Source organism: Scyliorhinus torazame, chromosome 19 (assembly GCF_047496885.1).
Source record: "Scyliorhinus torazame isolate Kashiwa2021f chromosome 19, sScyTor2.1, whole genome shotgun sequence".
NCBI classification, from domain to species: domain Eukaryota; kingdom Metazoa; phylum Chordata; class Chondrichthyes; order Carcharhiniformes; family Scyliorhinidae; genus Scyliorhinus; species Scyliorhinus torazame.
This window is the reverse complement of record NC_092725.1, coordinates 67577579-67598957: the sequence shown is the minus strand read 5'-3', so window position 1 is coordinate 67598957 and position 21379 is coordinate 67577579. Positions and strand designations below refer to the sequence as shown.

The 21379-nt window shown below is 43.4% G+C and overlaps 1 protein-coding gene across 2 annotated transcripts in view; it reads right to left on the bottom strand.

Annotated features, from left to right (window-relative positions):
* The window catches only part of LOC140396189 (actin nucleation-promoting factor WASL-like), a 98115-nt gene that overhangs the window by 25819 nt on the left and 50917 nt on the right, over positions 1-21379 (bottom strand). For both annotated transcript variants that reach the window (XM_072484457.1, XM_072484458.1), the window contains exons 3-5: positions 17918-18004; positions 8671-8767; positions 7978-8007 (exon numbers count right to left, since the gene is read on the bottom strand). In XM_072484457.1, the coding sequence (XP_072340558.1) occupies positions 7978-8007; positions 8671-8767; positions 17918-18004 (214 nt within the window). The remainder of the gene's footprint in view (positions 1-7977; positions 8008-8670; positions 8768-17917; positions 18005-21379) is intronic.

Below are 21379 nucleotides of genomic sequence, written 5' to 3'. Positions count from 1 at the left end.
TTGGATGGGCCTGTATTCTCTAGAGCATAGAAGAATGAGAGGTGATCTAATTCAAGGTATCTGAACGCGTGTGCCTGGAACGGGGTAAAGAATAAAAAAAAGTGGTAGACCATTTAGGACCAAGGTTAGGAGGAATTTCTTCAGAGGGTGCTGAATCTTTGGAATTTTCTACCCCACAGAGCTGTGTAGGCTTAGTTCTGGACTATGGTCAAAGCAGACATTGATAGATTTCTAGATAGCAATGACATCATGGCATGGAGGTAGAAGATCAGCCATGATCTGGTTAAACGGCAGAGCAGGTTCAAGGGACCAAATGACCTACTCCTTTTCCTATGTTCAGGTCTGCCTCTCCATTATCTACGAACCAGAGGATTGCAGAGATCGTTCAAATCTGAAGAGAGCACAGAGAAGAGATGTCTAAGCAACCAGTCTGTTTCACGGGTCATTGTGTGGAAAGCTAGCTTTACAGGGGTACTTCTCCAAATACGATTTCAGTTGCAGCTTTAAGCAGCAGTGGCAGGGAACAGACATACATAATAGAGCATATGGAGAAGGTTAAAAATAAGTACAATGAAGATTCCAATTTAAAATACTGAGACAGGTTAACAAAAATCTAACAAAAGGAACCAAGGTTTTAAGGAATGCAAGGCAGGTATATGGAGTTAGGTCACAGATTACCAATGATCGCAAAGAATGGTAAAATTGGCGAGAGGGGCTAAATGACCTACTCCTGCTCCTAGGTTTAACAGGGATAAGGAGAAAGGGTGGTCTTCTCAAAGTTAGTTAGGAATGGGCAAAAATGACCTACTCCGAGGTGTTTTTCACATCTCTTGAATCAATAGTTAACAAATGCCATTACTTATTGGTGGTGCACTATTGGAAAAGAAAAACATTTACTGTTTAGTATTTGGGTGGTTCTCCGAATTCTATTCAAAAGTAATCTTCTGAAACATCAGCATCATGCTATGTATGCGTACTTTAAATCTATAGAGGCAGTTTGGCTGATAACAGATCAGAACAATGCACACTTATACAGCAAGCACCATTAGATGTTCCAACCCAATGTACACAGCATTTTTTCTGTGCCTGATTAAATTAAAACAAGGGGAAAATGTTGAATGACTAGACTTCTATAATACTCAAGTCTCTTGGATATTAGAAGTTTCAAATTGTGATTGAAGACTTGGCAGATGGAATTGCTTCAATAATGCTGAAAAGACAAGCCACAATTGAGCAACTTATATTAAGTGTGACATATTTTTAAAAATCCATGCTTCTGTGCATATGGGATACAAGCAGAAGCAATAGAACTCACAATTTTCAAGCACAGTCATATTTACTCAAGCAACATTTTCCCAACCATTAACCAAGCACTTTCTTCAGCAGATACTGAAAGTGCAAAAATTGGGATAAAGAATTGGAGTCCCTCTGAAGTACGAAGACTAATGAGTTCATAAACATAATTTCATAATGAATAATTATACACTAGTTTTTTTCTGGTTAATTTAATCACGGCAGTTTATTTCATCAGAGCATGTGACAAAGTGGCTTGTGCCATTTAGAAAAGGAGTAAATCCAATTACAAAATCAGTACATTTTACATAATATTTAATACCCAATGTCATAGAGTCATAGATGATTACAGCATGGAAACAGGCCCTTTGGCCCAGATGCCCAGTTTCTATCACTAAGCTAGTCCCATTTGCCCACATTTGGCTCATATCCCTCAATACCCACCCAAAAGGAAAAAAAATATACCACCTCTACCACTGCCTCTGGCATCCCGTTCCAGATGCACACCACCTCGGTGTGAAACAATTTCTCCTCTGGTCCCTTTTGTATCTCTCCCCTCTCACCTCAAACCTATGTCCTTTAGTTCTAGACTCCTCTAACTTTGGGAAAAGATGTTCACTATCGACTTTATCTATGCTCCTCATTATTTTATAGACCTCTTTCAGGTCACCCCCAAGCCTCCTACGCTCCAGGGAAAAAAGTCCCTGCCTCCCCTTATAACTCAGACCATCAAGTCCTGGTGCATCCTCGTAAATCTCTTCTTCACTCTGCACTCTTTCTAGTTGAACAATATCCTTCCTATAATAGGGTGACCAGAACAGAACACAGTATTCCATGTGTGATCTTACCAATGTCTTGTACAACTTCAAAAATATGTCCCAACTCCTGTATTCAATATTCTGACCAATAAAATCTAGCATGCTGAATGCCTTCTTCACCACCCTGTCCACCTGCAACTCCACCTTCAAGGGGCTATGAACCTGTACCCCTATATCTCTCAGTTCTGTAACTCTCCCCAACTCCCTACCATTAACTGAGTAGACCCTGCCCTGATTTGATCTACCAAAATGCATCACCTCACATTTATCCAAATTAAACTCCATCTGCCATTCACGGCCCACTGGCCCAATTGGTCAAGATCCTGTTGCAATATTTGATAACCTTCTTCACTGTCCTCTATACCACCAATTTTGGTGTCATCTGCAAATCATGCCTCCTACATTCTCATCCAAATCATTGATATATATCACAAATAACAATGGACCCAGCACCTATCCCTGAGGCACACAACTGGTCACAGGCCTCGAGTTTGAAAAACAACCTTCCACAACCACCTTTTGGCTTGGGTATCCAATTGGCTGCCTCACCCTGGATTCCATGAGATTTAACCTTTTGCAACAACCTACCATGTGGTACTTGTCAAAGGCCCTGCTAAAGTCCATGTAGACAACGTCGACTGCACAGCCCTCATCTACTTTCTTGGTTACCCCTTCAAAAAACCCGTGAGACATGACATTTCCCCTTACAAAGCCATGCTGACTTTCCCTAATTAGCCCTTACCTATCTAAATGCCTGTAGATCCTGTCCCTCAGAATACCTTCTAATAATTAAGGTTAACCGGTCTGCAGTTCCCAGGCTTATCCCTACAGCCCTTCTTAAACAAGGGTACATTTGCTACCCTCCAATCTTCAGATACCTCGCCTGTGGCTGTCGATGATTCAAATATCTCAGCTAGGGGGCTGGCAATTTCCTCCCTAGCCTCCCACAACGTCCTGGGATTTCGTCAGGTCCTGAGGTGCTTTAACACCTCCAGCACCTACTTCTCTGCAATTATGTACACTCCTCAAGACATCACCTTTTATTTCCCTAACATTAGTGCCTTTCTCAACAATAAATACTGATGAGAAATATTAATTTAGGACCTCTCCCATCCCTTGTGGATCTGCACATAGATGACCTTGTTTATTCTTAAGAGACCCTACCCTCTCCCTAGTCACCCTTTTTGTATCTGTAAAAGCTCTTTGGATTTTCCTTTGCTTTATCTGCCAAGACAATCTCATGTCTCCTTTTTGCCCCCCTGATATCTCTCTTAACTCTACTCCGACAAGCCCTATAATGTTCAAGGGATCCACTTGATCCCAGCTGCCCATGCATGTCATATGCCTCCTACTTCCTTTTGACCATGGCCTCAATATCTCGAGTCATCCAGGGTTCCCTCATTCTACCAGCCTTACCCTTCACCCTGAACCCTAGTTAACACTCTTTTGAAAGCACAATCTTTACTTATCGTATTATTTTGCCTTTTCTTTCAAATCTCAACGAGTTGCAAGTTTGCAGATTTTCAAAGTTTGTATTGAAGTGCTTTGATATTTACTAGTACACATTAGAAAAGTGTGTGAGACAAATGATTCTACTTCAGGCTGAGCCTACACTTATAGTGCAGTGAGCAAGTGCCGCATTGTTGGTGACTGTTACACTGAGGCCCCCATATGCCTGCCAAAAGATCCCCTGGCACTATCTGAAAGGCCACAGCACTGGGAAAACGGATCACTACCAGAAACAGATCAGCTAGTCATTCATTTGTTTGTGTTGTTGGACCTCCATTAAAATTGCCTGTCACATTTTACTACACAAAAAATGTAACCAACAAATTGTAACGGCATAAGATCATTAAGACCACTGTAGATTTAATTTGTTTGGAAGCTTTTCAGGCCTTTCTTCATGCAAGAAAATATGTTGTAACAAGGCACCAGACTTCAGAATTAACGACAGCATAATTTTTGCCTTTCCAATCAATTCAGCAACTGTTCCTTTAAGTTACAAAGATATCTGCAATGTTAAAAATGTTTTCATTGCCATTTTAATGTACATAAAATGTTTTATCCATATATTTAAACTGTGCCATCTGAAATTATATTATGGGTTTCTAGATTTAATACTCAAATAAATCCTGCAGTATTGCTGACAAGAGGCCTCACCTTAGGCATACACAACAAAATTGCTGGCCATGATTTTCTGATATGAAGAGCTAGCAGCCCTCACATGCAAAACTCAAAACGTACATTGCACAACTACATTCAGTCATTGGCCATTGATAACGAGGTTACAAACAATTCATTCTCCAAAAAAATAAACAAAAAAAGGCATATTTTTATATAATGGTTATGTATTTATTCCAACAGATTTAGAATTGAAGGTCATTGAAACGCCAGAATTAAATTACAATGAAGCTACTCTCCCATACGTACTATTCTATTTCTCGACAGTAATTTTCAAGGCTTACTTATGACTTTACTGCTAAGGATTATTTAAAATGTAAAACATGAATATGTATGTTTTTAATTCTCTATATTATTACTCCAGTTTATTTTACATGCCATAAACACATGCTGAAGACATGATAGTATGAATGCTGACCATTCCATAATATGGCCAGCATTTTCATTCCCTCAAGAGACGTGCAGACTTGAACATATCTGGTCTACAGCTGGTTTCGCCAAACATCATCAGAGCTGGCTGGACCACATCAAACACAATCAGGTTTTGCTTTCCTCTGGACCAGTTGAGCCAAAGGGCCAACAGAAAACGAGTGAACCTCCATTACACATGTCCAACATGCAACAAATCTGGACTCATTAGTCATCTTCAAACATATCAGACCTGAAACTTTAGCTTAATTAATTCCAGCGGATGTCATGGGTCATCTTCGACTGCAAAAGGTGAACACGAGGTGAAATTAAGATACTGAACACCCACTTCCCTGCCTGGTCCCTATACCAGCTGACATTGCAAATCTTTCCCTTTGCTTGGGGCCTTTGCCCCTCGCTTTCAAATCTACAATCGCCACCACCCTCCCAAAAAACCCACCCTTTTCAGTCATTGCAAACTAGTGCCCATTCACCCTTCCAATTCAAGCTCGTAAATATGCAGCTAACTCCCAAAAATCAGAGCTCACACCTTTCTGCTGGAATCCCTCCAGTCATGATCTGGCACCTGCCACAGTACCCAAAACAGCCCTGCCAATCTCAAGTTATGTGATGGGAGCAAGTTGCATTGTTCCTCGACCTCTGCAGTATTTTACGGTCAACTACACCATCAACCTTTAACGCCTCTCCGTTCATTGCTATCAGTAACACTACCTCTTCTTCATTATTATTATTGTCACAAGTATGCTTACATTAACACCGCAATGAAGTTACTGTGAAAATCCCCCAGTTGCCACACTCCAGTGCCTGTTCGGGTACACTGAGGGAAGATTCAGAGTGTCCAATTCAACTAACAGCACGTCTTTCAGGATTTGGAGGAGGAAACCGGAGCACCCAGAGGAAGGAAATGCACGCAGACACAGAGAAAACGTGCAGACTCCTCACAGACAGTGACCCAAGCTGGGAATTGAACCTGGGACACTGGCGCTGTGAAGACACAGTGCTAACCACTGTGAAGACACAGTGCTAACCACTGTGTTTCCTCACTTGTTCCAGACTTACCTATCCAGTTGAAGCCACAGTATCTCCAGCAATGACACCTCTTCCCAGCCCCACAATTATCTCTGAAATACCACCAAGGAGCTCTATTCAGTCATCTCCTTTTTCTCATCTCTATGCATTCCCTTGATGACTTTTCTAAATGTATGTCGAGGGCACCCAGCTTTACCTCTCCACTACTTCTCAACCTCATCACTGCCCGTCTGACAAAGTATTGATGAGTTGCATTTTTCTTCAGCTAAACAGTTATAATGCTTCTCTATCCTCCTCCATGCTTCATAAACATCAATTCAACCAAATATCTGGTGTCCATGTCCTATTCCAAAAGAAGTCCTGTTCAAACTACAATAACTAAATCTCACCATTCAACCTCAAGAACTGTCCATTCTTTTGTCTTTCGCTGCTGTGTCTTATCAGTAATGAGTTTAACTTTAAACAATCTTAATTAGCCTCAATAACGTTGCAAATAATTTTCCAAACAGGACCTGATGATTTATTTTCACTAGCCAAGGTTTCTCCTTGATTTTAGCTAACAGGACCCTACTGTGTCCTTCCCATTTCCCATGAATCTGCCCGACACATTCTCCTCGTGCCCAAAACTGAAATAGATTCCATCGTGTCATCTTAGACTTCAATGGATCATCCTCTGCCCTTTCTGCCACATCAAGCACAACCCCAAATATGTCTCCATCTGCTCCCCTTTCAGGATCCCTAGGAATCATTCTCACAGTGGCACCCTGGCCTACATTTCTATCACCCCAACATTTGATCGCCTTTCCCATCAACTTAGCATGCAAGTGCAGGACACACAATACCCACTCTTTCAACTTCTTCCTCCTCAGTATCCTCAGTCCCAAAGCTCCTTCCAGGAAAAACTCCTTCTCGTCTTCTTCATCCAAGTTAGCACATTATATTCACTGCTCATAATTTGGTCTCCTTTACATTTAGGGAAACAAATATCGATTGGCTATATCACTTTGCTGAACACCTTCTTTCAGTACACAAGCTTGATCCAGAGATTTCGGTTGCTTGCCATTTTAATTCACCCTTCCACTCCCATCATGGCCCATTACACTCTTCCTTTAGGTTGAATGGGAAGTCAGGACATGTAACAAGCTTTTAAAGTGGGGTTGGAAAGAATGAAGGGAAGTTTTGTGATGAAGTGGCTAGGATAATGGTGCAAAGCCACAGAGAATGATAGAGCCAGAAAAAAACTGATGGGTCCAGAGACTGCAAATTTCAGTCGCAATCATAACCAGCAACTGTTGTCCAAAAACAAAATGACAATCAGGATCGGAAATTGTTGAACTTATGTTGAGTCCAGAAGGCTGTGAAGTGTCTCATTTTGCCGAGCTCCATTACTTTAGTCATTTAATTAAGTCATTTAATTACTTCCACCTTCCACTTTTTACATATCCCTTGCATTTCCTCTTTTCTTGCTCTCTTCTTCTTTCCCTTGCTCTGGACTTGTTCACCTCCAATGTCTTCCAGTCTGACAAAATGTCAACGAACTGAAACTCTGAGCCATACCTTCCCAAAGATACACTAAGAAACCCCTCTTGGAAGTTCCCACGTCAGAGTTTATCTGACAATTGGCCAGCAGGGTTAATGCCCCCTGGATAATTTCACTGGACTGGAATCCGACAAAGCACTTCAAAATCAGTAACTTTGCGTGGCTCTGCCAATTTTACACTCAACCACTCTAAAAGAGTTAGAAAGGGAAAAAAAGCACATCTACCTTCAGAGTAATTATGTTAAACCGAGCCTCACACAGTATGCCCCCCCCCTGCCAAAAGTATTCCCACCATCACTGATTGCCAATCTTGAGGTGGTTGCGGGTTATTATTTCTGTACCTCTCCCTACAGCTTATTCCTGAAGTGCTGTGTTTTTCTTTCAGATTTCCAGCATCGACAGTACTTTTAGAGTACCCAATTTTTTTATTTTTTTTTTAAATTAAGGGGCAATTTAGCAGGCCAATTTACCTACCCTGCACATTTCTTTTTGGGTTATGGGGTGAGACACACTCAGGCACAGGGAAAATGTGCAAACTCCACACGGACAGTGACCCGGGTGCGGGATCAAAGCCGGCTGTGAGGCAGAAGTGCTAACCACTGTGCAGCCGTGCTGCCCCTGCATCTACAGTATTTTGCTTTGGATTAGATTAGTTGTTTCCTTTGGAAACCATGGTTAAGTACATACCATTTAAAGGTGGTGCATCTCGCCTTTTCTCTGTTGGAACAAAAACAAAACTATTTTCAATGTTATTAACGGGAATTAAAGCCTACTTTTACATTAGATAGTTCTGTACACATTATAAATAGATGTAACACTATTTGGCTGCAATAATAATGCAATTTGGCATAACAAAAATTAATAAGCGTGTCACTTAACTGAGCACCTCGGCACAAAATGAAATAATTCTCAGTGTTGAACCAGTCTATGGAGTTGAAAATTTAAATTGTTTGCAAAGGGAGAATAATATTTAAGGTAAAGAGCCTTAACTAAAACTGTCAAAATAAAAAATAAATGTTGGTTTCAATTAATGTTTTAATGATTATAGATGCCTTTTAATTAGATCTGAAATTGTTTGTAACAGGTAGAAGTATGCCCTCCTGGTTTAGATTTTCGAAGGAACATTATCATAGTTCTACCATCCAATAACAAAAAATAAAACGTAATTGCAAATTTAGGTTTTAAAATTTAAACAAAGGCAACTAAATTCCCATTAATGGCAAATTAGTAAACTGCTATTGTAACTTCTGATGAACCTCAAAAGAACACCTCCACCTCTGCCAAAAGAAAATCAATTTAGAGCCATTAAATGTACTTGAAAAGCAGTGAACAACTGCTAAAGCACATTACCCATACCATTAAAATGTAGTCAGTACATACCGGTTCTCCTTTGGCGTCTTCCAGTTATATCACTGATTGCGTGTCTGAATCTTCTTGCTTCTTCTTCACTTGCAAAGTTAAGCCCAATTTGACTTACCTGGAGAAGTAATTGCAAAATCAATGTTACAAAAAGTAATGCTTTTCAATACTTTATCTAACCACATCATTAAGCTCTAAACTGAAGTAGATTCTGTTGGACATATACATTTGGACACATGGGATTCCCATAAACTGTGTCCAAGCATCACAAAAGGAGTGATCATTGGTTGTTTATATTGGTGCCAAGAACTACAATCACAGCCCATCCAGTCAAGTGTTTCTTTCTGCTTTAGTGAGAGTCAGTTTATTTAACAATCCTTGATCTAGTAACTTCTTGAAACAATGGAATATATACAAACCAATTAGTGATGACATTCAGTTGTAGGACTCTGAACAACTTGGTATATTATGCCATAATGTAATGCACAGTTTTTCTGAATTGACCACAAATCCCAATTCACGGTTGTGGTGCAATGGGCAATTACTGAAAAGATAGGTTTGTATGTCTACAGTTCCCACGATCTGAGGATGTTCCGAAAGAACTTCACAAGCAAGTACTTTTGAAGTCATTGTTTTAATGTAGGAGTTGGAGAACATTTAAACAAATTATCTTGGCTTGCTTTGTCACATAAGTCTGCCATCTCAAAGATTGTTGGTTAGGGAGTTTTATAGCAAATTTCTGAATTTCATGGATTACAAATCTCAAGAAACTTGCTGAGGACTGTCCTCGATTCAAATCTCCCTTGCCTTTAGGAATGGAGGACAAAGAGATGGAGAACTGCCAGCACTAGATACTTACCTCTCCTCAAAACCATCAAAATGTTTTTTTATGGGTTCAGTCAGTAGTTCAAACATAATTCCCAGATTAAATCATTTTTCCCCCGTAGAGTATGCAGTTGATCTTTCAGCCTTCCTATGTGTCTCAGTCAATAAAACCAGGCATTATTCTTGTTACAAGCCCTCCAAGACTGGGGAAAGGAATGAGTGAGATAATATTATTCTTTCCACAAGAATAGGCGTCAGCCATTTAGCACTTTGAGTCTGTCCACTGACCGTGACCAGCTCCACTGTCTCCTATCTATTAGGATATCAATAGTTATTTTTTTAAATCTATCAATCTCAGATCTAAAATTAACTAGTAAGAGTTTGCAAAAGAGTTTCAAACTTCTATTTGAAAATACAGTATTTTGCTCTAGAAATACCAGCCATTAAACTTTAGACTATGCCCCTTTCATAGGATTATAGAATTTACAGTGCAGAAGGAGGCCATTCGGCCCATCGAGTCTGCACCGGCTCTTGGAAAGAGCACCCTACCCAAGGTCCACACCTCCACCCTATCCCCATAACCCAGTAACCCCTCCCAACACCAAGGGCAATTTTGGACACTAAGGGCAATTTATCATGGCCAATCCACCTAACCTGCACATCTTTGGACTGTGGGAGGAAACCGGAACACCCGGAGAAACCCACGCACACACGGGGAGGATGTGCAGACTCCGCACAGACAGTGACCCAAGCCAAAATCGAACCTGGGATCCTGGAGCTGTGAAGCAATTGTGCTATCCACAATGCTACTGTGCTGCCCAAGAGTTTTAAATTCCCCAAGTATCAGAAATATTTTCTCTCCATCTTCAAGCTAGATTTATTTTTGTTGAAGAACATTTGACTTATCCAAGCAGAGAACCATGAGCTGGAGTGATCTGGAAGAAATCAGGAACAAGGGGAAGATGATAAATGGTAGTCCAGGCTTGGGGCCTCTCACTTACCTGAAGCGAAAACTGGGAGGTTGATGTACCATCAATAACGACAGAAGATGAGTTGAGAGTGAAACTGTGGCTTTAATTAGCTTAAAGATACCTGCTGGCAGCCAGCCCCAGACTGAAGGCAGGGTCTGAGGTTGGCCACCTTGATACCCGAGCCCGCGGGGAAGAGCCACAGACGGAGCCAGCAGGGGCAAGCCCAGGCATGTTACATACAGCAGGTATAATACAATACAGTGGTTTACCACATTCACCCCGTTAAAAAGGAGTCCGGCGGGGGTGAAGTGGACGGGTTGAATTATATAATCGAGTCTGTCGGGGGCTTTGACTTTCCGCTGTGACCGCTGCAGTCCCGGTTGTGGTGTGGATATTGGTTTCGGATGAAGTGTTGAGGCCTGCGTGTCGTCTTCTGCGTCATCAAGTAGATGAGTGACTGGCGACGGACCCCGAGGCTCTGGCGTGCCATGCACTGGGACTAACTGAGTATGCCGTGGCCCTGATGCAACATGGGTAGCAATGGAGGGAGAAGGTGTAGGGTCGGGGGTAGTGGTGATGGTCGCTGGGGAACCTGCAGGTGCCAAATCCCGAAGGGAGACTGTGTCCTCCAGCCCGTCACGGTGTGCCACGTAGGCATATTGGGGGTTAGCATGGAGGAGACGGACCCTTTCGACCAGGGGATCCGACTGGATTCCTCGCATGCTTCCGGAGGAGGACGGGCCCTGGGACCGTCAGCCAGGAAGGGAGCGAGACCCCTGAGGTGGACTTTCTGGGGAAGACAAACATTCTCTCATGAGGGGTCACATTGGTGGCGGTACACAGGAGCGACCGGATGGAGTGGAGCGCATCGGGAAGGACCTCCCGCCAGTGGAAGACAGGGAGACTTCTAGACCGTAGGGCAAGAAGGACGGCCTTCCAGACCGTCGCGTTCTCCGTCTCCACCCTCCGAGCCCCCGGGGGTTGTTGCTGGTAGTCCTGCTTGAGGCGATGCCCTTGGTAAGTAGGTACTGACGCAGCTCATCACTCATGAAGGATCACTTCATGACCCGATCACTATGGATGGAGTTGGGGAAACTGAACAAGGTGAAGAGGCCGTGCAGGGCCTTGACGACTGCGGCAGAGGTCATGTCAGGGCATGGGATGGCAAAAGGGAAACGTGAATACTCATCAATGATGTTGAGGAAGTACACATTACGGTCAGTGGAGGGGAGGGGACCTTTGAAATCGTCGCTGAGGCGCGTAAAGGGATGGGAGGCCTTTACCAGGTGTGCTCTGTCTGGCCGATAGAAATGTGGTTTGCACTCCGCGCAGACCTGGAAGTCCCTGGTCATGGTCCTGACCTCCTCGATGGAGTAAGGCAGGTTGCGGGCCTTGATAAAGTGGAAAAACCGGGTGACACTCCCCCCCGGCGGTGACAGAGGCCATTGTGGAGGGCCCAAAGTCAGTCTACTTGTGCGCTGGCACATGTACCGCGAGATAGGGCATCTGGGGGCTCATTGAGCTTCCCAGGTCGATACAAGATATCATAATTATAGGTGGAGAGTTCGATCCTCCATCTTAGGATCTTGCCATTCTTGATCTTGCCCCGCTTTGTGTTATTGAACATGAAGGCCACTCGTCTACTGCGTGCATTGCGGCCTTGGCAATATCCGCTTTGATGTGGTTGAAGGCCAGGCGGGCCTCAGCCATCAGGGGAAAAAGGGTGGAGTTAATGAGTGGGTGGGCCTTGTCCGCATAATTGGGGACCCACTGGGCATAGTAGGAAAAGAAATCCAGGCATCTCTTCAGGGCCTTGAGGCAGTGGGGAAAGGGAAGTTCCAGAAGGGGGCGCATGCGGTCAGGCCCTAGGACTCCGTTTTCCACAACGCAGCCAAGGATGGCTAGGCAGGTTGTGCGGAAAACGCATTTCTCCTTATTGTACATGAAGTTAAGGAGCTTGGCAGTGTGGAGGAATTTTGGGAGGTTAGCGTCATGGTCCTGCTGGTCATGGCCGCAGATGGTGACATTATCCAGATACGGGAACGTGACCCGCAGCTCGTACTGGTCAACCATTCGGTCCATCTCCCGTTGGAAGACCGAGACCCCATTGGTGACGCCGAAGGGGACCCTGAGGAAGTGATAGAGGCGGCCATCTGCCTCGAAGGCAGTGTATTGGCGGTCCTCCATGTGGATAGGGAGCTGGTGGTATCGGACTTCAGATCAATGGTGGAGAAGACTCGGTACTGCGCAATCTGATTGACCATGTCAGATTTGAGGGAGAGGGGGTACGCATCGAGCTGCGTGTACCGGTTGATAGTCTGACTGTAGTCGATGACCAACCGGTGCTTCACCCCAGTCTTGACGACCACCATTTGGGCTCTCCAGGCCCTCTATGATCCCTTCCGGCAGGAATCGCTGGACCTCCGACCTGATAAAGGCCTTGTCCCGAACACTGTATCGTCTGCTCCTAATGCCGACGGGCTTACAGTCCGGGATGAGGTTAGCGAAGAGCGGGGTAGGGGCGACCTTAAGGGTCAAGAGGCTACAGACGGTGAGGGGGAGCAGGGGTCCATTGAACTCCAAGGTAACACTTTTGAGATGGCACTGGAAATCGAGGCCCAGTAGCATGGCAGCGCACAGTTGTGGGAGGACGTAGAGTTTGATGTTTTTGTACTCAACGCCCCGTACTGTAAGGGTTGCAACACAGTACCCACGGACTTCCATGGTATGCGATTTGGAAGCCAGGGAGATTTTCTAGTTTGCGGGTAAGATTGGGAGTGAGCAGCGCCGTACCGTATATGGATGAACGAAAATCGGTGCTCCCGGAGTCGAAAAGGCAGGTTGTCTCGTGGCCGTTGATCCGGACGGCCATCATGGAGTTGGCAAGGTATGCGGTCGAGACTGGTCGAGGGTGATGGAGGCGAGCTGCGGAAGGTGGGCGGGCTGATCGAGGGTGGCGGAGCACAGCTTACGATCAGGTGAGCAGGGGTTCCGGGAGGCAGTGGGGTGATTCAAAGTTGGCGGCCCCCAGGGGCCACACGTGGCGAGTGGCGGTGAAGATGGCGGCCTCCACAGGCTACATGCAGCGCTGCTGGGTTTAAAAACAGGACGGGGCTGGCAGACTTTAGCAAAATGGCCCTTCTTTCCGCACCCGTAACAGGTCGTGCTCCTCGCTGGGAAGCGTTGTCTGGGGTGCTTACCCTTGCCACAGAAGTAGCACTTTAGGGCTCCAGAATTGGCGGGTTGCTGCGAGGCACAGGCTTGCGGTGCACCTGGGTCGGGTGCCCACGACGTCCACGAGAGTGCCACGTAGTCGGAGGTGTAGGCATCCACGTTGTGGAAGGCCACTTCTAACGAGTCCGAAAGCTGTACTGTCTCTTGGAGGTCGAGTGTACCCCTTTCTAGTAGGCACTGGCGAGTGTAATTTGACTTTATGCCTGCAACATAGGCGTCCCAAATCAACAACTGTGTGTGCTCGACAACCGATACCGCCTTACAATTGCAGTTCCGGCCGAGTACCCGCAATGCTCGCAGAAATTCAGCTTGCGATTCTCCGGGGCGCTGTCGCCTTGTGGCAAGGAGATGCCTAGCGTACACCTCGTTGACCTTCCTGACATACTGTCCTTTCAACAGCGTTATCGCATCTGCGTACGAGGCAGAGTCCCTGATAATACTTGCGGGCTCATCTGGGAGTTGAGAATTCGCAGCTGGTGGGTCTCGGCGACGGCGGAGGATTTGAAGCAGTGTAGCCAGTGTTCGAACGTGGTAGCGGCGTCGGCTGCTTGGAGGTCCAGCTCCAGGCGATCAGGTTTGAGTGATTGGTCCATCTTAAAACTTTAAGCTAATTAAATTGATGTACCGTCAATAACGACAGAAGACGAGTTGAGAGTGAAACTGTGGCTTTAATTAGCTTAAAGATACCTGCTGGCAGCCGGCCCCAGACTGAAGGCAGGGCCGGAGGTTGGCCACCTTGATACCTGAGCCCAAAGGGAGGAGCCACAGGCGGAGCCAACAGGGGCAAGCCCAGGCATGTTACATACAGCAGGTATAATACAATACAGTGGTTTACCACAGAGCTGAAGCAGACCTAGGCATGTTGGAGTTTGAAAAAGTGAAAAAATATCAAACTGTGACATTGCAAGAGTTCAATGGCTGGTGAGTATGTTGCTGTGTTTCCCGTTCTCCAAAGTTAGTCTAAGCAGCTGGGAAGTTAAATATTTAAACAAAAACAAAAAAGGTAAAATATAGCATTGTTTCCCTATATTTAAATGACATCAATAGAAGGGAAGTGTGGAGCTGTTGAATCCCTTTATCTTAAGCAAGGTTCATTAGTAACCAGGTTTATTATTTGATACATAGAGGAATGGCAGAGCAGCTCTGACCTCTTAAGTGCACATCCTGTGCTCTAAGCGAACTCCAGGACTCTGGAATGTGCACCTTGTCATCAGTTGCAGCAGCAACTGGTTTCACTGCAGTGCATCAGTGAGGTTGATAGTTCTGTGGCTAGAACACTTATAGATGTGGTCATTGTGTGGCTTAAGGATGTGTGTGTGTGTTTCGGGGGGGGGGGGGGGGGGGGGGGGAAAGAGGAGGAGATGGGTAATCACCAAGAAACAGACAGATAGTAAAGGAGACTAACGTACATCCCACTCTCTAATCAGTAATTCACTTCAGCAGTACTCATTTCTGAACATTGATGAGCATGATGGCTCATCTGAAGAATGCAGTCAGAGCCAAGGCCATGGTAGTGGAGCTGCACTGGGGGGCACATGCTGGAAGAGGAATAGATTCAATAGTTAGGAGGAATAGAGACTGGGCTCGTATCTATGAAAGTATGCTATTTCCTTGGTGTTAGGGTCACGGATGCCACCAAACAGCTTTAGAGTGCTCATTACATAGATAGAAATTAAGATGAAAAAATAGTGTGCTTATGACAAATGTCAACTGCATAATACAACTGAGAACCAGGCTGGAATTGAGGGAAATTGAAAGAGCAAAAAAAGAGAAGCAGAGTATGAAGAGACTGGCAGGTAACATAAAAGGGGTATCCCAAAGTTTTCTTCAGGCATATAAAAGGTATAAATAATATAAATAGTTTATTTAGGAGGAGTGAGGCCAATTAGGGACCAAAAACAGGATTTACGAACGGAGACAGGGGGCATGGTTGCGTTAATAAAATAAATACTTTGCATTGGTCTTTACCAAGGGCGATGGTACTGTCCAGGTTATGGTTGTATTGGATAGGCGGTCTGTAAGTTGATAAGCACCGACCGGGACCAATAATGCATCCAAGGATATGGAAGGGAGTGTAAATTGTGAAAGCACTAGCCATAATTTTCTAGTCTTCTTTAGACTCAGTGGTGGTGCCAAAGGACTTGCAAATGCTATGCCAGTATTTAAAATGTAAAGGTAAGCCCAGCAACTTTTGTTCATTTTGATTTAAGTACAGTGGTTTGCAGGCCATGTGCTTCCTCCCAACATACAACCCAGATCACCTGCTGCCTTTCTGGTCCCAATTTTGTGTCCCATCTCCAGAATCCTATACTGGGGGGAGTCACAGCTTTTCAGCATATATTAACAACTTGGATGAAGAGAGAGCTGTTAAGCCCAAGTCTGCAGATGACACCAAGTTTGGCTACACAGCATGCTATATAAATGAAAATTTCAACGTGACATAAACAAATGGAGCGATTGGACAAAACTACAAAGGTGGAGTTTAATGTGGGAAAGTGTGATGATCAGACACTTTCTTGTATGTGAAAAACTATAAACAGTGGAAGAGCCAAGATCTCAAAGCTAGTACAAATCTAAATCACAATGGCTACTGGAATGTTGGCATCTATCTCAAGGGGCTTTGAATTTAAAACCAAAGAAATACTTTCAGCAGTACAGATTCTTACCTTGATTTCATGAAAGTACAATGCAGTTTTAGGTACCAACCCTCATGAAAGTACACAGTCTTGGAGGGGACACAGTAAATTCATTAGAATTACAGCAGGATTTAAAGGAATAAATTCCGACGGCTGCAAAATTTTATTTGGTGAAAGAATCCAGAACAAGAACATAATCTTAAAATTATATCGAATCCACAGTTAAATTAAGCAGCACCTTTTACAAAGCTCCAGTAAAAATCTGCTATCTGTGGAAGCAACGTTAGCTGAAATTTCCCTGACTGCAATCAATCGATTTCTACTAGGTAATGGAATCAAGGGATATGGACCAAAAGCAAGTAAATGGAGTTGAGGTACAGATCAGAAATGATCTCATTGAATACTGGAACAGGTTCATAGGGCTAAAAGGTTTATTTTTGATCCTATCTTCTTGTTCTGTGGTAGAGTGGGATATCAATGGCTGTTTGCCATTAGACTTTGGTTGTTAAGAGTGACAGGATATGAACAGCAGCATGGACACCGCTCTCCAAGCCCTGTTTTTCTCCCAACCTCCCAAGAAAATAATGTACAAAAGACAAGCACTTCTCTAGGTAGGAAAGGGAGATGCCAACGCGATAGTCATATGGCAAACTAAGTTAACTAAGTGTTTCTATTGTAGTCAGATATTTTTTGGAATTGCAGGATTTTATAGATCCAAGATACAGCCATTGTTTCAATTTCGTAAAGACTATTTCTGCAATTAAATAGTACAGCCTTCAGTGTGTTTTCAGCTCTTCACTAGATGTAAAAACAGCATGCAGGAAACTTATAGAAAGGAGAATAAGTCAGTACAAAATACTAAGAGCGGAAGAAAAATAATGGTTGAAGATGATTAGGCAGTTACAGGAAGAGACATAATTATTGCTCCCGAGGAGGAAATTCATTGCAATCAACGAATATGAATACCAGCCATGGTTCAGTGATAACACATTCACCCCTGAATGTTATGGGCTCAAGTCCTAGTCCAGACACGAACACAATATATAGACTTACACCTCCATACTGAGGGATTAATGCAGTTAGACATGCTTTCAAATAGGACCTTTTTGCCCTCTGAGGTGGGGGAAGAGAGATCAATCCCATGGCACATTTTGAAAAAGAGTGGGGGCATTTTTGCTAGTGACCTGGCCATGATGTATCCCTTAATGAACATCACACAAAACAGATTATGTGGCCATGATCAGACTGGCGTTTTATGTCACTTTTCCTATATTAAAACAGTGATAACACTTAGTTAATTGCCTGCAGATCTCTTCTGAATGCCTTCCGTGGTGAAAGGTGCCATATATAACTGCGAGTGCTTTGTTAAATATCAAAAAGTGAAAACAATTGCAGCTCAATTTGAGGGATGGATGATATTCTATTTTTGAATTGTTGTCTGTCTCTTAATGCTGCCATTGTTATCTACTTACACATTCTGCAGTAACCAATGCCACACGGCTAATTAGAAACATGCACATAATTGCACAGAATTTTACTTGATCATAGAATCACTTTTTAAGCAAATAAGTCACAAGACTACATAGTAAAGCAATAACTTACATCACCAATAAAAGTATGAAAGTATGATCGAGACGGATTGTAAATAAAATTGTTGTACATTTCTTGCTCCCACAATAGCCTCCCATCCTATGATAGAAACAAAAATTAGTTAAATGTTAATTTGACAACAAGAGCTGATACAATAATTGAAATTTTCCCTCCGGAGACCTGAAGCTTTGCCACTTTTATACCCTTTGTTTAAATCGGAGTTCAAGTTGATGTATTTTCAAATACTGTGGGTGCTAGCAATATGAAACTGCTGGAAATACTCAGGTCTAGCAGCATCGGTGGAAAGCGAAACAGGGTTACTGCTGCAGTTCAATGACTGTCCTTCAGAACTGAAACACCAGCTCCATTTCGCTCTCCACAGATTCTACCTGACCTACTGTCCAATTTCAACAGTTGCTTTTAATGTTGCCATCATTTTTTGCTGCGGCCACCTTCTCCTTCTGCCCCCATTTCAAAATTCTTCAAGTCTCTTCAGAAATTTTGTATCAGATAGTTTATTTAATCAAAATTTATTTAAATGCAACGGAACAAGTCACTGCATACTGGAATTAAGATACATAGGCAATGCCAAGAGAGATGGGCAGGAATATTTTCAATGGGGGAATTAGTTAAAAAAAAACTGACCAGAGGTGCAGACTGAACACAATAGCAGATTTTTGATTTGTTGGGAGACAATGGTCGAAGATAAAATATACCAAGCAGGAGAGTGACAGTGAGGACCAAATTATGGGCGTGCAGGCAAGCCAAATGTTTTTTTCTTGCTCTGCTCCCATCATTCAGACAGTTTAAACTCTGCCGAGCATTACTACAGTACATGGCAACCTTCGTAGATCCATACTGGCAAATGCAGTAGCAAGAGATTGAAGACATGTCATTACAATGTACAAGGGGAAAACAAATGTCAGTCAACTGCTCAAATCATGGCTAATATCTTTCATTCATTCACTGAGCAATTAGTATTATCAAGCCTGTTGGTCACACTAGTGTCTGCGTGGGTTTCCTCTGGGTGCTCAGGTTTCTTCCCACAAGTCCTGAAAGACGTGCTGTTAGGTAATTTGGACATTCTGAATTCTCCCTCCATGTCCCCGAACAGGTGCCGGAGTGTGGCGACTAGGGGCTTTTCACAGTAACTTCATTGCAGTGCTAATGTAAGCCTACTTGTGACAATAAAGATTATTAAATAAATAGGGGCAGCACTGCTGCCTCACGACACCAAGGTCCCAGGTTCGGTCCCGGCTCTGGGTCACTGTCCGTGTGTAGTTTGCACATTCTCCGTGTTTGCGTGGGTTTCACCCCCACAACCCAAAAAAGATGTGTAGGGTAGGTGGAATTGCCACGCTAAATTGCCCAGGAAAACAATTGGGTAATCCAAATGTAAAAAAAATTTGATGCCATCTGAGATTGCGATCTTGTATGTATACAATAGCATTCATATTTTTGTGATTATGATGTTGCATGACCTTGGAAAGCAATTCCTACTCGCTATGGAAGAATTAGTACTGATATCATGTGTACACAGCTTATGTTACACAGCCTTCACTGGAGTCAGGAGAAAATAAGGTCATCCATTGCAAGGAGGAATAAGGTTCAATGTAGCAAATCTTTGGGAGCATGAAAGATGAAAAACATCCAACAACAATCATGTGCAAACGCATACTAAAGAGTCAGCAGAATAGTTTATATTAGCATGAACATATATGGAGGGTAATTTTTTCTCTCCTGTGTACACAGTGTGATTCATTTCTTAGCTTTATTCCCACAAATTCCCACAAGATTTAATCACTTGCTAATGCTCGTATTCTAAGCATTGTCTGGCATCTTTGAATTTGTCTATATATATGTTTCTGGAACCTCTTCATTCACCTGAGGAAGGAGCAGCACTCCGAAAGCTAGTGACATCGAAACAAACCTGTTGGACTTTAACCTGGTGTAAGACTTCTTACTATTAGTGTGAGTGACAGAGTAGGCAGTGGCCAGGAGCAGAGATGTTTATCAAACACCTATTGGATTTGCAGGGCAGTATTTATCTAGTATTTCGCATTCTCCAGGTTTAGGACAATTTATGCACTTACCCAGAGTTACATAAAATGTTTTGGTAGTCCATTAATGGTGCTCTCAAAACATTTAAAATTTAATCTCGGAAAGGGGAGATGTGTGTATGAGTGCAAGTGCACAACCCAGAGTTCTTGCCATGATCCTGAAAACTGGATTGGCAACAAAATCAGGTTCTGCCAGGTCAGAATTCGCTCTGCAATTAAGATTGCTGAATGTTAGATGCTGCACAATGAATGAAGAAGGATATGCAAATAACCCCAATTCTAGGGCAGCACCATTAAGTCAAATAATTCCCAATCAATGCTTCTCCAAGGCTTCCATCGTTAACAATCGGCAAAACTCCATTGGCTTACCGTGATTAAATAAATCAAATGCATATACTCTTCAAGTAACAAGATGCATACAGCAGAATGACATCATTCCAGTTTCCAGATGATACAATAGGTCAGAGGGTATGGTAGAGAAACGACTGATGAAATTTAATTCAGATTGTGTAAAGCCTGCATGCAGAAAGATAATGGAGGTGATTCTCCGGGGCCGTTAGCCCTAGCAGGTGGTGCTGTAGTGTTATTCTGAAATCGGGGTGCCCTTTTCAACCTCCGAGGATCTGCCCTTGACGGCTTCTTCAGGTCCCTCAACGTGAATCACCCCCTGGCTCCAATAACATTTGTGTGTGGGTGCATTGCGAACTGGATCGTCCCTAGTAGGAATTGCACCTCATTTCCCGCTGGAGACCACACTTCAAAATTTTTGGGGAGATTCCGTGCAATATTGTCCATGAATATTGAATTACTTATAAAGCCAAGAGAGATTCCCAGGTGTCTTCCTGGATGACTTAATACTAACATGGTCAACAGCCTAGACAATAGACAGTTTAACTGCACAGACAAAACATTAGAACACAAGTCATCAGAAATCATAACCAAACATTATAGGACACTGGTCAGAATGTTTCTCATTATCAAACTCTAGTTAGGTGTCACAGTCAAGAACTGGATGCAGTGTGCAGTGGCAGTGAAGAACTAAATAACTGATTCTAGGTAGCAACGATCTAAGTCATGAGAAAAGACTAAAAGACTAGGCTTTTCTCTGTGGCAATTAAATATCTAATAATCTTAGATCTTTATAAGATAGCTAAGGAAATGGTATTTTAGAATGTTACTTCAAATAGTGACAAATGGACCAGTAGATATAAGACCATCAGACATGGGAGCAGAATTTGGCCATTTGGCCCATGGAGTCTGCTCCGTCATTCAATCATGGCTGATATGCTTCTCATCCCTATTCTTCGGTCTTCTTCCCATAACCCCTGATCCCCTTATTACTCAAGAACATATTTATCTCTGTCTCAAAGACAACTCAGTGACTTGGCCTCCACAGCCCTCTGCGGCAAAGAGT